Source organism: Euprymna scolopes, chromosome 11 (assembly GCF_053919585.1).
Source record: "Euprymna scolopes isolate OS-2025 chromosome 11, ASM5391958v1, whole genome shotgun sequence".
Taxonomy (NCBI): Eukaryota; Metazoa; Mollusca; class Cephalopoda; order Sepiida; family Sepiolidae; genus Euprymna; species Euprymna scolopes.
This window is the reverse complement of record NC_136492.1, coordinates 74,145,145-74,163,130: the sequence shown is the minus strand read 5'-3', so window position 1 is coordinate 74,163,130 and position 17,986 is coordinate 74,145,145. Positions and strand designations below refer to the sequence as shown.

At 30.1% G+C, this 17,986-nt stretch overlaps 1 protein-coding gene across 2 annotated transcripts in view; it reads left to right on the top strand.

Moving 5' to 3' along the window:
• The window catches only part of LOC145287909 (allograft inflammatory factor 1-like), a 185,922-nt gene that overhangs the window by 53,277 nt on the left and 114,659 nt on the right, over nt 1–17,986 (top strand). The window contains exon 1 of one of the 2 annotated variants that reach the window (XM_080135856.1): nt 887–1,032. The exons of the other annotated variant lie outside the window; for it this stretch is intronic. Within the exon in view, the coding sequence (XP_079991982.1) occupies nt 990–1,032 (43 nt within the window). The 5' untranslated portion in view covers nt 887–989. Of the gene's footprint in view, nt 1–886; nt 1,033–17,986 lie in introns of those variants that run through there. 2 annotated transcript variants of the gene reach the window in all.

Here is a 17,986-nt window from a genome sequence, read left to right as displayed (position 1 = left end):
TTAATGATTAATTTCTCTTTCTCTCTCTCTCTCTCTCTCTCTCTCTCTCTCTCTCCGTTTATTTTTGTCTATTATTTTGATCTTTTACATACATTGATCCCCCCTCCCTTCATCTCTCTCTCTCTTGTTCTCGATTTCTTTCTATCTCTCCCTCTCTCACGCATACATTCATTTCTCTCCCTCTATTTGTATCGCTCATAATTAATTTCTTCTGTCTGTCTCTCTCCCTATCTACCACTCTCCCCCTCTATCACACTCTTCACACACGCTGTTTCTCTCTGCGTCTGTCTTTTTGTCTCTCCACTCTCTTTCTCTCTCACACACATATTTCACTTCTACCTTTTCTCTATTTTTGACTCTTTCTCCTTTTCACATATATTCCCTATCTACTCCCTCTATCTCTCATACACACACAAATTCGCTCTCTATTTCCTACTTCCTTCTCCGTGTTCCCATTACACATCCTTATATATCCTCCCTCCTCTCTCTCTCTCTTTATATATATATATATATATATATATATATATATATTAATATATATATATTAATATATATATTAATATATATGTATATATTAATATATATATATTAATATATATATATTAATATATATATACATATATATTAATATATATGTATATATTAATATATATATATTAATATATATATATATATATATATTAATATATATATATTAATATATATATATATATATTAATATATATATATTAATATATATATATATATATATATATATATATATATGCACTTTTTCTGTCTTTTTCTATCTGGCTCTCCCTCTTTGTTACAAATCCAGTCAATCTCCTACTCTCTTTCTCTTCTCTTTTCCTCCACATACTCACTCACACACACACACACTCTCTCTCTGTCTCTGTCTCTCTCTCTCATATTTATTTCCCCCTCCTTTCTCTGTCTTTCTCTCTCTCGCTCTTCCTTTATCCACTCCTTGTTTACTTGCTTAAATCAAAATGGACACTCTACAAAGTCTCACGCCTGTTGATTCTCCAAAAGGTAAAATGCTCGTTTTATATATGTTTAAAGCGAATCTGACAGAGTAATTTTCGTCTTTTTTTTTTTTTTTTTTTTTTTCCTAAAAGCGTTCCTTTAATTTATATCTTTCTTCAAATCAAAACTCCAAAATTTTGAATTTTGTTTACACAGAATTCATTTCCCAGGGTTATTTTTGAAAACAGTGGAATTGGATTTCACAACAATTTCACTGGAAAATTGAAACCACTTTTAGATTTTCTTCTTTTTTTTTCACCCTTGTTTAGCTGGAGTTTATATTATATTATTATTAAAATATATACTGGCAGATTTACACACACACACACACACACACACACACACACACACACACACACACACACACACACACACAAGTTAGATGAAAACCATAATACAAACTTCTAAATTTGTGCTGGTTTTCATTTAACTTTTATTTATGCTACGCATTGAGCTCTCCCACTTAAGATTTCCCACAGAAATTGTTCTATTCTTTACAGATTTACATTCTCGCTTTATATATAGAGAGAGATATGCTAAAATGCATGGAATTAACGTTTATATATATATATATATATATATATATATATATATATATATATATATATATACATATATATATATATATATATATATATATATATGATGGACTCTCCCGTATGAGGTTCCGCCACAACAACTAAGTTACTCGGAAATGCACACAGATGATTTGTTTATAGTGGTGAAGGCTTTGTGTAGAACCAACCACACTTTTTTGTATTACTGCTAACCTTCATCGGTGCAGATGACTGCCACAATATCTATCATACTACTCTTCACACACAGTCTCTCCCCCCCCTCTCTCTCTCTCTCTTTCTCTCTCTCTCTCTCTCTCTGTCTGTCTTTTCATCTCTCCACTCTTTTTCTGAAATTGTTGTAAAACCCAATTCTACTGTTTTGTGTGTGTGTGTATATATATATATACAAATACAAAATAGACTTCGTGGCTTAGTGGGGGATGCCCTTTTCTCTATCTTGCAACCTCTCCCACAGAAGAGACGTTGCGAGCCTGTCCTTGTTTTATCGTTATTTCCATGGCAGATGCTCGTCTAAACTCCAATCTCTGGTCCCCCCTCGCCAATCTTTCACGAAAAACACCCGTCTAGCTGAATCCACTGTGAAAAATTTCCCCCACTCTATATCTGTGCCTAAATCAAAACGCGGATTCCATGAACAAAGCTTCTTTCTTAGAACTGCTCGCCTGCGGAACTCTGTTCCGTCTGCTTGCTTCCCTCCGGACTACAATTGGATGTCTTCAAGTCCAATGTTAACAAATTCCTAATGAACCGCCCCCTTAAGTAAACACTTCAGCAAATCTCCTCACTAACGTAATGTACTTGCAATAACCCTTATCCCTGAGTGGCTTCCGGGCCTTGATAAGTGGTGATCACTGTGTAAAAAAAAAATAAATAAATAAAAAAATAATATGCGCATGATTACAAAATCCGAAAATTGGAATATATATATATATATATATATATATATATATATATATATATATATATATATATATATTCCAATTTTCGGATTTTGTAATCATGCCTATATTTCTTTATTTTCTTTTAAAGTTGATAAGTTCTTTTTTTTCTGATGAGTTCAAGGCGGAATAAATTCAAAAAATTGTCATAATAATTACATGAATGGTTCTGCGGTACGAAACAGGTGCTGTCAAGAATTGTGTATTTCGACGACCCCTTCCTTTTTCTTTTAGATCATTTTGGTTGACAATAACCCCTTTCATTTCCGTCTGGTTCGACCACTTAGGGAGATGAAAGAGGTCCTTCTCGTCTTTTTTGTGACATTCTGAGTAAATTTTATTTTATTTTTTGACTGTGTGTTTCACATGACATGAAAATGTTGAAACGTCAATCGATTCGCATGGACTTCTTAAAATGTTTACATAATTTTATTTATATAAAAGCTCTGCACAAGTATGAGCACTTTTCAAAAAAGATTGACTTTTAGTCCATGTAAACAATATGCCTCATTGATATATATCCTATTTCAATAAAATTTAAATCATATGTCTAAAACAATAATTCAAGATTTTTCTAAATTTTCCGATTATGTTTGAACTAGCCTGTGTGCCCTGCGTTGCTCGGATGTTTGGAGGTGTGTATTCAGCAAAATAAAATTAAAAAAATGATAGTAGGCAGGCAGGCAGGCTCGAACCTGTGACGTGACGGCGGAAAAGAAAGTGAAATAAAATCTGGCGTCTTACCGCTACTCTATGAAGCGACCGGAAGTTCAGAACGTTAAAATTAGGTGAAATCAATCCAACCAATACGATGACGCGCAAAAATGGCTCCCAAAAAATCAACTCCTTCTTGTAGAAAATGCCCAGTATAGGGTGAAGGAATTAATGTTTTTGGCCAATTTTTCGATATTTGTCGTCTGAGACGTCGAGCTGTAAAATGATACTGTCTCGTGAAAATCCGTCGCCTCTGTCGAAATTTTTAGATAGACATACATGCATACATTTAAACAGACAGATAAGATTTATATTATAGATGCCTGACAAAAAAGGTGGGAAGGCAGTAGAAAAAAAAAAATGTAATATGATTTTATGACCAGAATAAAAATTGACATAATACTGTTCCTCATTCAGTCCTGAACATCACCTGATTTTTCTGTGAATAACTAATAAAACGTGGAAAAAGGTATTAACCCCCTCATTCTGACCATTTATAGATTAAATAGCACAACTTCCTAAGATCATTCGTAGACATTTATGCGGACGACACTACCATCTATAGCAACACTTCAAAGGCTATAAATGACCAAAATTTCTCTAATTCTCTCTCCTCTGATCTTAAACACATGGTGCAATGAGGAAAGGAATTGGCTGGTTAATTTTAATGCATCTAAAACCAAGCTTCTATCTTTACATCATCAACGCTCTGATCTCCGTCTGGCATCAAGTGAAATGAGTAGCTCTTGTCTTGAAGAGGCTTCATGTTTTGACAAGTTTCTGAAATAGAACATGTACATCAAATCTGTTGCCAAGGTCACTGGAAAAATGGTAGGATCATTCTACAGCTCCAGTAGCTATCTCTACCTGTATAAGAGCCAAGTATGTCCTAGGATGGAGTACTGTTGCCACATCTGGGCAGGAGCTGCTAGAAGCACTTTACCTTGCCTTGACAGAGTTCAAAATAGACTTTCAAGCTAAGCAGGGATGCCCTTTTCTCTTCCCTGCAACTTCTTTCCCACAGAAGAGACGTTACGAGCCTGTCTCTACTCTATCATTATTTTCATGGCAAGTGCTTGTCTGACCGCCAATCTATAGTCCTCCCCCTTTGCCAAACTTTCGCAAAAAGCACTCGTCTATCTTAAACCACTATCAATAATTTCCCCCATTAGTTATCTGTGTCTAAACTTAAACATGATTTCTATGGACAAAGCTTCTTTCTTAGAATTGCACGCCTGCGGAACTCTATTCTGTTTGCCTGATGATTACTACGATCTTTTCCCATTGACTACCGTACACTCGTTAACCCTTATCCTCGAGTGGCCTCCAGATCTTGATAAGTGGTAACTTTGTAAAAAAAAAAACAAAAAAAAAAAACAACAGAAAAAACTTATAACGGTTCTTTTACAAAAGTATAAAAAAATAATTCCCAGTATGAAAGAACTAAAAAGGTTAATATACTGTTAAATAAAATAACCCAACCTAATATTATATATTATTTTTAATTCTTATATTAATGAGTCACCACTAACCAAGGCCAAAAGTCATGTGAGGATAAGAGTTAATGAGATTGGCAGTTGGATGATGAACAATATTATTAGAGGATTGGAAACGATGAAGAGAATGTGTAAAACTTGATGACTTTAGAAGACGACTCAACAAATATTTCAAGATTATCTGTCCGGTGTTGTTCAGGATACAGTGAAGTCTGTATTTTCTCCCACGGTGAGAAGATGAGACACTAGGGTCAAAAAGTGGGATTGAAGATCCAGAGCCCCCAAAGATAAGCACTCTGGCCTGCAAAAAATACATGGGGATTACCTGATAGGGGTGATTAGCAATGAACTAACCTCTTCTCAAAGAGAAAATGTAAAACCTGGAAGGGTAGACTTATATGCATAAGATTAACAACATATCGCAATCAACACTCAAAAGGCTATTTTAGAAATGGCATAGATTCTGTTGATTTTGGTTCAATGGCAATTTATTTTAGTTTTTAATTTTTTATTTGTTTGCACATTTTAAAACTTAAGGTAGGCAACTCTTATTATATTCTTCAGTTTAAAATGAGCTGTCTATCTTGTTGATTTTTATTTTTACGTGGTTATTTTAAAATATTTCATTGTAGTCAATTATGTTATTATATTGCCAATAACATAGTACAACAATAACAAATGTAAATTGGCTCATCAGAAATAAAGTTTGATTTTTCAATTTAAATGCTATTTGAAAATCAAGCAATATAGCTTCATATGTTAGATATATAGCCTATGATACCTGCTTTTATACATAGAATCTCTGTTCCAAATTTCAAAGTTTAGTGGTTTCAGAGTTTACTTGAAATATATCAACACAAAATGTTGCTTTACTTATCCCATAGATAATATGATACAATAAAAAAAAAATTGGTTAGTCATAAGGGAAAGTTTGATTATTTAGCTTAAATGCAATTTGGGTCTGACTTTAAAAATCTGACAACGTAACTTTATATGCGAGATAATACAATGATTTAAAATTGTCTCTAAATTTTCCTTAGCAGAATAAGTATTTTAGAAAAAATACTAAAGCGAATTACACTTTTTTAATGTAAATAATGCGCTAAAAAATGAAAATAATTACTAGTCAGGATCAAATATCGAGTTGTCAGATATATTGCTATTTAGGTTTAAGTTTGAAAGTTCTACTGATTTAATTATATATATATATATATATATATATATATATATATATTATAAGTGCAAGATTTTAATTTTATCAATTTTTCTTCTACGAATTTTGAGTAAAACCCTTTTATGCTAAAACTTTTTATAATTAAAATTAACTTGGAAAAATCAGTTATCGCCTGGTTCTTGTTTGTTATATATATAAAAAAGAAAGCTGCATTAATGTTTCTATATACAAAGGAAGATTACTTATGTTTACTGTGTTGAATTTGAATGAATTTCTTCCATGTGATTTAGAGAAAGAAGATTAACAGCATTACGGTTGTGCTATCCATTTATATCAGTATGAGGTTATGCAGTAATTTATTTCATTTAAAGTAAGAATTTTGTAGATTTAGATAACTCCAACAGTTGTGTTTTTATTATTTCAATTTTGTCATATTTCAGTATTGTTAATGAGCAATACTGCCTGCTAGTATATATATATATATATATATATATATATATATATATATATATATATATATATATATATAAAATATAAATGGCGATTAAGCTACACTGAATATTCCACGTTTCATCCACTCTAGGACTCCTCAGACTTATGCGCGAATTTTTGCGAAAAATTCGTGCATAATCCTGAGGAGTCCTAGAGTTGATGAAACGCCGAATATTCAGTGTAGCTTAATCGCCATATATATTTTATAAATTACTAACTAGCTTTATCTACGTATTGAGCACTTTTGAAGTAAATACTTAAAGTTTATGCATAAATTTATACTTTCATATATTTATTTTATGTGAGTAAATAAAATAGTTATATATATATATATATATATATATATATATATATATATATATATATATATATATATATACATACACTAGCATGCAGTCAAGTTATACTAGTATTGCTCATTAACAATATTAAAATAGGCTACACAAGTTGCTGACCATTCCAAGTCAAAAACTGGAAGGGTCATATTCAGATAGATCTTAACCTCATTGGCTATAACCGTGCCCCTCCTGCTACTAACCCTGTCCGTTCTACACTCATGTTTCCATCATTCACACTGAAGAAGACCAAAGGATTGGTCGAAAATATGTGCTTTAGGAAGAAACATTTTCGTTTTTTTTTTTCAAAAGACTTTTTGTATTCCTACACGTCAACATATAGGAAATAAATACAGAAAAGATATAGACATTTATATATTTTTCGTATTGATATTTTATCCATATATATATATATATATATATATATATATATATATATATATATATATATATATATATATATATGTGCATGAGATTGTGTGTGCGCATGTTTGGAAATTCAGGTCAAATTTTTACTTTGAATACCTATACTACCTGCATGCACTTTTAATGATGCCAGGATTTTTTTATATTTTATATATTTATGTTTTTTTTTTAAGTTTTTTTTTTAATTTTCTCATGTAAACGAGGAATATCTTAATGACTCAAAATAAGTGATTCATTTTTTTTTACTTTGAGGTGGGAGGAGAGGAAGAAAGAAAAATTGATTTTATAAATAAGTTTTCCTAATTTATTAGAAATATTTTCTTTTCCCAGTTTATTAAATCGAAAAAGATATTTTGGGAGAATGTTAATAATGAGAGAATTCTCTGTACTAGCAGAAACTCAAATTTTTTGGTTTTAAAAAATCAACAGAACATAAATTCATAAATCCCGGTGGAAACGGTTAGAATTCTTCTGATTCTTTGCACATAGTTATTTTTTTATTTAAAAAGATTTGAATGTTAGCATGTGATACTATGGACTTCACAAGTTTTGGTTTCGATTCTGATTAAAGCTGATGGCACTGAACTCATCTATTTTTTTTTATAAATAATTTTACCAAGAATTCTTGATAAGTTTTGGTTTTGATTTTAGCTGATGGCGCCAAAATTATATATATCTATACAGTGATGATCATATTTATTGGCACGGTAAAATAAAAGTTAAATTTTGTCTAATAAATTCTAAAAAAGGGATTAAATTAAAGAAAATAACAAAGTATATTATGTATTTTTAACTGCCCTTTCCGATGCAGCAATCGGATTTTAGAAAAAATAAATAACAAAGGAACAACAAACATAATTGCAAAAAACCCTTGTTCAAAATTATTGGTACGGCTTTGTTTTTCTTTTAGTATCAGTATAATATCAATCAATTTCCGGTTTACGTGCTTTCTGAACTTTTTTATAGCCATATTATGCTTGTTTAACGCTAATTCAGTGAATAATTTTTTTCAGATAATTTTTAGATAGCGATTTATTTAAACTATTATAAGTGACTAAATTATAATTTTCAATCGCCATGGTTAAAACTAAGGAACACAACGAAGACGTCAGGAAGCTTGTTGTAGCATGCCATACCAATGGGGAGGGCTATGATAAGATTTCAAAGAAGCTAAACCTTCCCAAATCCACTGTTAGAGCCATAATAAACAAGTTCAAATCGCAAGGCCACGTTATGAGTTTAGAGGGTAGAGGGAGAAAAAGGATTCTTTCCCCAAGAGATAAACGGAAAATTGTTCGACAAGTAAAACAAAACCCAAGGATCTCTGTTGGGGAGATTGTTGATGAACAGAGCACCTCTGGAGTGAATATATCTCGACATACAGTTGGTAGAGTTTTGAAGAGAGCTGGTTTAAAAGCATGTCGTCCGAGAAAGACTCCCTTATTGAAACCTATGCACCTGAAAGCAAGGCTAGCCTTTGCAAAACGTCATATTGATAAAGATGTTGCATTCTGGAAACGTGTTCTATGGACTGACGAAACGAAAATAGAGTTATTTGGCCATAATAAAGTGTCTTATATTTACAGAAAATCTGGCGAAGCTTTCCTGCCTAAGAACACCATACCCACAGTGAAGCACGGTGGAGGCAGTTTGATGTTTTGGGGATCCTTTGCTGCCTCTGGACCAGGGCGACTTGTTAAGGTCACAGGTAGCATAAAAAAGGAAGATTATGTTAAAATATTGGATGAAAACCTGAAAGACTCTGCTAAAGAGCTCTCACTTGGTCGTCGTTGGTGGTTCATGCAAGATAATGACCCAAAGCATTCGGCTAAACTGACTAAGAAATGGCTTGAGGACAATCATATTAATGTTTTGGAGTGGCCATCACAAAGCCCAGACCTTAATCCAATTGAAAATTTATGGAGAACATTAAAATTGAGGGTAATGCAAAGGAAGCCTAAGAATCTTATTCAATTGGAGGATTATTGTCAGGAAGAGTGGGCTAAAATTACTACTGAAGAGTGCAACAACTTGGTTGTAAACTATGAAAAGCGATTGAGGAAGGTAATCAAGGCCAAAGGCTATACAATTGATTATTAAATAAATCATGGCAATAATTTTGAACAAGGGTTTTTTGCAATTATGTTTGTTGTTCCTTTGTTATTTACTTTTTCTAAAATCCGATTGCTGCATCGGAAAGGCCAGTTAAAAATACATAATATACTTTGTTATTTTCTTTAATTTAATCCCTTTTTTAGAATTTATTAGACAAAATTTAACTTTTATTTTACCGTGCCAATAAATATGATCATCACTGTATATATATATATATATATATATATATATATATATATATATATATCTATATATATCTATATAATACTAAAAGTCTATGGGTCTTGTATGTTTGCAATCAGATTTCCGGTTTTCAACATCCGGTTGCGCATGCGTAAATAGCAACGTCTTCAATCCGTTATTCCAATTCCGGAATTTTTATATCGCTTTTAATACAAACAATTTCATTTAATTTGATCAAATAGTTTTTTGTTTTTTTTCAACACTCCTACTCCCTCTGTTTTCGTTACGTACGCGATAAATCTTTAATTCATGTCATTATAAATAAATAATTTTATAAAATCAACCGTAGTTTTTTTTTTTTTTTTTAACGGCTAAAAACATTCAACTTCGTGAAGTCTGTCGCAGTTTCAAAGAAAACACCTCTCACTTTCACTCTCATAGATTTCAACACTCCTACTCCCTCTGTTTTCGTTACGTACGCGAGAAATAGTTACGTGTATGTGTGAGAGAGAGAAAAAGGTAACCGATGTAAAACTGGATAGAGTTATCCCCCTTAACTAATGCAGACCTTTTTACTAGAGGGCGTTATTACAAAAAATTTCTTTTTCTTCTTCCCATGTTTTTTAAAGTCGTCTGCTTACATTTCCAAACGGAAAGCTGAATCGGTAAATGCACACATTTCTATTACATTAAATAGTGTTTTCCTTTACACAATGGGTACTGAATGTTTGCTTAAATTAAATGAAAAAAGTTACATTTTATTTTCATTTTCTATTTAAAAAGCCATTATTAACATGTGGAGAGTGTTTTTTTTATTATTCTGTACTTTCAACTAACAATTTCATTTAAAAGATGATATATCAAAATTTGAATTTAACTATAATAAGGATTATGATACCTGTTCAGTGCATATTTACCTATAAGTATGACCAACCACTTATAATTCAGTGACTGTAATTTAAAAAAAAATAACAATTATAATAAACAGAACGACTCATAGAAATCTATCTATATTCTTTTTTCATTTTAATATACTTTCATAGAAATGCTTCTGTTATGTAAAAAAAAACTATTTTCTTTATGCCACAAGTGTCACGCTCATACATGAATTCCATAGCTAATATAACGTACTGACCCAACGGGTTACGGGTGGTCTAGTATATATATATAATTTTTTTTTTGTTCTTCATAAGTTTGAGTTTCGGTTTCGATTCCAAAGTTGCAGAGTCAGATGGTGAAAGTCCGACTCCAACTCATTGAATTCCTAGAATGCCGACTCCGACTCCGACTTTGACTCATTGACCCCTATGTGGAAATCTATTCTGCAGATCCATATCCCAGCCTCCCACACTTATTCAGCATTTTATAATTACTTTTCATGTATATAATCTTTTACATTTAATATTCACTTTTATGATAAACTAGCAGGGCTACCCGGCGTTGCTCGGGACCGTATAAACAATGAAAAAACAAAAGCAGATATTGAACATATGTTTTATGCTTAGGGGAGAGGAATCTTTCATCTCAAGTTTTAGTGTTACAAACAAACATTTGTCTTTTATATATATAGATAATGACAGGTTTTTTGGGGGCCCCCTCGAAGATAACTGATCAGTTGACCAACTTCTAGTGGTCCGTTTGACGTGAAATTTCGATATTTGTCATCCGGGTGATGGGGCTTCGATATGATACCAAATTTGTCAAGTTTGGTTCCGTCTTTCAAAAGTTTTAGCGTTACAAACAAACATACATACATACATACACACAGACGTTTGGCTTTTATATATATAGAAGATATAATCAAACTACACTCAACCAGCTTTATTTTGTATGTTAAAAGCGACACCGAGAAAATCTCCGTTTGAAGTCGATTTACTTTTTAATGAATTGCTTTGTAATAACACACCGTAAGTTGATGCGGGTTATAGTCAATATTGTCTGCTCTATTTTGACTTCCAATTTTTGTGCTGCCGACGGGATGACTGTGACAAGCAAGATATAGTCCAGCTGGTTCATGATTACCTTCCTCCCAGATAACGTGAAAACCTTCCCCTCCCCCATGTTAAGAATAGCTTCCTTGTCCACTTGGCAATGTTTACATATCCACCCCAATTGGACACCAGAAACCGAAAGTCAAAAAGGACAGACAATGTTGACTATACCCTTAATATGATCATAATATACATTTGTGCCAGCAGTCCTTCTGCGATGGTCATCATCGACAATATGAATAAAAAAATTAACCAAATACATTATGAATTTAGAATCAACTAAATACAATATAAAACTAGCATCAGCTCGATACAATATAAATCTAGAATCAACTAAATATATTACAAATCTAGAATCAACTAAATACAATATAAATCTAGAATCAACTAAATACAATACAAATCTAGAATCAACTAAATATAATACAAATCTAGAATCAACTAAATACAATATAAATCTAGAATCAACTAAATACAATATAAATCTAGAATCAACTAAATACAATATAAATCTAGAATCAGCTAAATATAATACAAATCTAGAATCAACTAAATACAATATAAATCTAGAATCAACTAAATATAATACAAATCTAGAATCAACTAAATACAATATAAATCTAGAATCAACTAAATACAATATAAATCTATAATCAACTAAATACAATATAAATCTAGAATCAACTAAATATAATACAAATCTAGAATCAACTAAATACAATATAAATCAAGAATCAACTAAATACAATATAAATCTATAATCAACTAAATACAATATAAATCTAGAATCAACAAAATATAATACAAATCTAGAATCAACTAAATACAATATAAATCAAGAATCAACTCAATACAATATAAATCTAGAATCAACTAAATACAATATAAATCTAGAATCAACTAAATACAATATAAATCTAGAATCAACTAAATACAATATAAATCTAGAATCAACTAAATACAATATAAATCTAGAATCAACTAAATATAATACAAATCTAGAATCAACTAAATACAATATAAATCTAGAATCAACTGAATACAATATAAATCTAGAATCAACTAAATACAATATAAATCTAGAATCAACGAAATACAATATAAATCTAGAATCAACTAAATACAATATAAATCTAGAATCAACTAAATAAATTACAAATCTAGAATCAACTAAATACAATATAAATCTAGAATCAACTAAATACAATATAAATCTATAATCAACTAAATACAATATAAATCTAGAATCAGCTAAATATAATACAAATCTAGAATCAACTAAATACAATACAAATCTAGAATCAACTAAATATAATATAAATCTAGAATCAACTAAATACAATATAAATCTAGAATCAACTAAATACAATATAAATCTAGAATCAACTAAATATAATATAAATCTAGAATCAACTAAATACAATATAAATCTAGAATCAACTAAATACAATATAAATCTAGAATCAACTAAATACAATATAAATCTAGAATCAACTAAATACAATACAAATCTAGAATCAACTAAATATAATATAAATCTAGAATCAACTAAATACAATATAAATCTAGAATCAACTAAATATAATATAAATCTAGAATCAACTAAATACAATATAAATCTAGAATCAACTAAATACAATATAAATCTAGAATCAACTAAATACAATATAAATCTAGAATCAACTAAATTCAATATAAATCTAGAATCAACTAAATATAATATAAATCTAGAATCAACTAAATACAATATAAATCTAGAATCAACTAAATACAATATAAATCTAGAATCAACTAAATATAATATAAATCTAGAATCAACTAAATACAATATAAATCTAGAATCAACTAAATACAATAGAAATCTATAATCAACTAAATACAATATAAATCTAGAATCAACTAAATACAATACAAATCTAGAATCAACTAAATACAATATAAATCTAGAATCAACTAAATATAATACAAATCTAGAATCAACTAAATACAATATAAATCTAGAATCAACTAAATACAATACAAATCTAGAATCAACTAAATACAATATAAATCTAGAATCAACTAAATACAATATAAATCTAGAATCAACTAAATACAATATAAATCTAGAATCAACTAAATACAATATAAATCTAGAATCAACTAAATACAATATAAATCTAGAATCAACTAAATACAATATAAATCTAGAATCAACTAAATACAATATAAATCTAGAATCAACTAAATACAATATAAATCTAGAATCAACTAAATACAATACAAATCTAGAATCAACTAAATACAATATAAATCTAGAATCAACTAAATACAATATAAATCTAGAATCAACTAAATACAATATAAATCTAGAATCAACTAAATACAATATAAATCTAGAATCAACTAAATACAATATAAATCTAGAATCAACTAAATACAATATAAATCTAGAATCAACTAAATACAATATAAATCTAGAATAAACTAAATACAATATAAATCTAGAATCAACTAAATATAATAGAAATCTCGAATCAACTAAATACAATATAAATCTAGAATCAACTAAATACAATATAAATCTAGAATAAACTAAATACAATATAAATCTAGAATCAACTAAATACAATATAAATCTAGAATCAACTAAATACAATATAAATCTAGAATCAACTAAATACAATATAAATCTAGAATAAACTAAATACAATATAAATCTAGAATCAACTAAATATAATAGAAATCTAGAATCAACTAAATACAATATAAATCTAGAATAAACTAAATACAATATGAATCTAGAATCAACTAAATACAATACAAATCTAGAATCAACTAAATATAATACAAATCTTGAATCAACTAAATACAATATAAATCTAGAATCAACTAAATACAATATAAATCTAGAATCAACTCAATACAATATAAATTTAGAATCAATTCAATACAATATAAATCTAGAATCAACTAAATACAATATGAATCTAGAATCAACCAAAGTTATATTAATCTACGATCAACTAAATATAAATCTAGGATTATCCAACTATAATATTAATTTACAATCAAATAAACTACAATCAACTAAATACAATATAAATCTAGAATCAATTAATACAATATGAATCTAAAATTAACCAAATAAATGCAATATACATCCAAGCTCAACCGAATACAAATTAATCAAATATAAAATCTTTGAATGAAGTTGGCAGTATAATGTTAGCAAAGTCTAGGAGCATATAATGTTGATTATAAATATGAATCCATTTTGTTCTAGATTTTTTCATGGGCTGATTATGATAAACCTCTATTCATGTTCATCTGATAGCAATTCTAGTGGCGATGCATATGCTTTTGCTGAAATTATGAAAAGTGTATTGTTGAGCTTGGCTCAGTGGAAGAATGATAGTAATAATAATTCATACATAAAATATAAAGATGAGATGAATTATAACTGATTCAAAAATTAATATTAAATATCATCATCATCATCATCATCATCATCATCATCATCATCATCATCATGGAGACTGAGAAGCGGAGCAAATACACGGAATTGGCCAGAAAGCTAAAAGGGATATGGAATATGAAAAAGTCAAGATAACACAAATAATGGTAGGAGTATTAGGAACAATTTTGAAAAACTTTGAAAAAAAAAAAAAAATGGAAGAAATTGGAATCAAAGCAATGGCTGAGAAGATACAATGGAATAACAATAATGAAATTGGCTAAAATATTAAGGAAAACCCTTGAATGCAGAGATTAAAACATATGAGCCACAAGTGCGAGCCAGACATATAGAAACTTTTATGGGGGTAAAACACAAAGAAATGTCACATAGAATCCAAAAAATTGAAAGAATATCATTGTAAGTCTATACCCCCCCCCCCAAAAAAAAGTAACTCTACTAGATGAGTGAGAAGAGAACTGGGGCTTGGGGATGTTTATTGACACTCAAATTGCAGTAAAAACCAATGGTTGCTATCAACAAGAAATCAATGGAAAACGGTTGTTGCGATGATTCAAATTAATTTGCAAATCTTATTGAAAGAGGTGGAGAATACGGGAAATCTAGGAAGACTTGTTGTCACTCAGGCACCAGGGTACACCACAGGTTGTTCTCAGAGAAACCTTTGATAACCTGTGCGAACACTCTTAGTGAATAATAATAATAATAATAATAATAATAATAATAATAATAATAATAATAATAATATTAATAATATTATTATTATTATTAATGATAATAATATTATAAATAATAATAATAATAATAATAATAATAACAACAATAACAATAATAATAATAACAATAATAACAATAATAACAACAGCAACAATAATAATAATAATAATAATAATAATAATAATAATAATATGCCAGCCTGTCCCTTTGTTCGTCCATGCGTTCCACACTAATTAAAAAAAAATGAGATCGTTCGATCACCGAAATGTAAAAAAAAAATAGTAATTGGTTATCTAACATTGAATCTGGTCAAAATAAAGATTTTACCCATTTCAAAGCTAATTGTTCCGCAATCGAATAAGACTTTATAATCGTGGTTTGTTGTTTCTCATTTTAATTAAAAGTAATCGTAGGTTGCAAGTGTTTACATGACTCTATTGTTAATCAACAGACAACATTGTAGTTTCAAATGAAAATGACATTTATTCATCTGTGCTGAAAGAGTAATTAAACAGCTACATAGTCTTTACAAAGTGCAGCTTGTGACTAAAAGAAAATAAGTTAAGAGGTCGTCTATAGTCGAGGACGACCCAAAGGTTCCCTTTTCATGAGTTGCTAGACCGAGATGTAAAGGAGGGTACCATTCCAATCCCAGGATTACTCCACTTGCCCTTGATCCTTCTCTTATAATGTCGAGTGTTTAGCAAGTATAATTTTTTTTTTTAATCTTTGGTAGGACTCGACAGAGGATTGAACTCTGATCTCCAGACCTATTAGCAAACACTCTTATCATTATGCCAAATGGGACTAAAAGAGATATACTGTATAACAGACGATTTGAGGACACCAACGAAATATGTCTGATCCCGATGGTGTACTGGCCAGGAGAACAAAATAGGTGCTTGTAAAACAAAGTCCACTAATTTATGTTTCTATTCTGGAGCTTCTGATTGGCTGGGGACCAATCACTCCAATAGTACCTCTGTCCAAAAAGAAAGTACCCTTGACAAACCAAACAAGCAGCAAAATCCCACCCCTACACAGTAGAGATCCCCAGATACCAGAAAGCCTTCTAATTTAATAATTTCTTCCCTTGAACTGCTAAACTTTGGAATTCCCTCTGTTTCTTTCTTTCCTCACTCTACCAAAATTCAGAGGTTTAAATGTAATATGAATAGACATCTAACTGCTCACCTCAGAACATAATACTCCTTTAGACATCGTTCTAAATAGTAGCCCTTTACGCCCAAGTGGCAACATGCCTTGTTAGGAGTGAATAAGAATTTATAAGAAAACAACTTATTCCTATTATTTGGGCTGGAAAAAAAAGAAAACAATTAGAATATGTGACTGTTACCATTTCATAAGAATTCTTCCGATTTAAGTAAGTAAAAATTCGTTAATTTATTTAAAAGATCTTTAACTGATGAGTATGGTAAGACGAAAAAAAAAAAGAAAAAAAGAAAAAACAATAGTTAAGCCACCATGGAATTTACGTTCCTTGGAACTTTGCTAGTTTATAATTATTTTTGTTGTTGTTGTGGATTAAGAATAATTTGAATAAACGAAAATTTTGCGAAGTTCTAATAGTGTTGATTTATAGTTGGCAGAAAGGCTTGGTCAACGAAGAGCCGAAGACAATCCTTTTTGCTTTGTTTTTTTTTTTTATCTGGATTTCCGGGTTCCGTCGTCTGTACGCACGTCCTGGTTCTCCAAATGTTTGATCTGTTCGTTCTGTATATTACTACTACTACTACTACTACTACTACTACTGCTGCTGCTAATACGGCTAAAGTATTTTAAGGATGCTAATGCTTGTAAAATGGAACATTTATCATAATAGGTGCTAATTATAATTAATATGTTTAATACACTCGTACTATCGACCAAGCATCAATCTCTGTCTCGCAATGTGTTCTGATAAACATTGGACTTCCCGTCTCGACGTACATACTCCCGACTAATCTGACAAGCAGCAAAATTCCATCCTTTCACTATTGAGATGTCGGAAAACCTTCTATTCTAATAGATTTTGCCCTAGGACTTACTTGGGAATTGCCTCTTTGTTTCCTGCTTCCCTGACTGGACTGTCATGCTAAGTTTAAATGTAATGTGAACAAACATCTCGTTACAAACTCCCCACAATCTTCTATTAGACATAATCCAAAATAATAACCTCCTTACAATCAAGTGGCAATATGCCTTTTTGGGGTAAAAAAGAGTAAAAAATAAAATAATAATGATAACAATTGGCTTTACGGCAAACAGAACAATTGGCTTTACGAAGATTTGAATAGTATGGGTTTATATGTAATTAAAATGTTGTTTTTTGGGGTGTGATTTC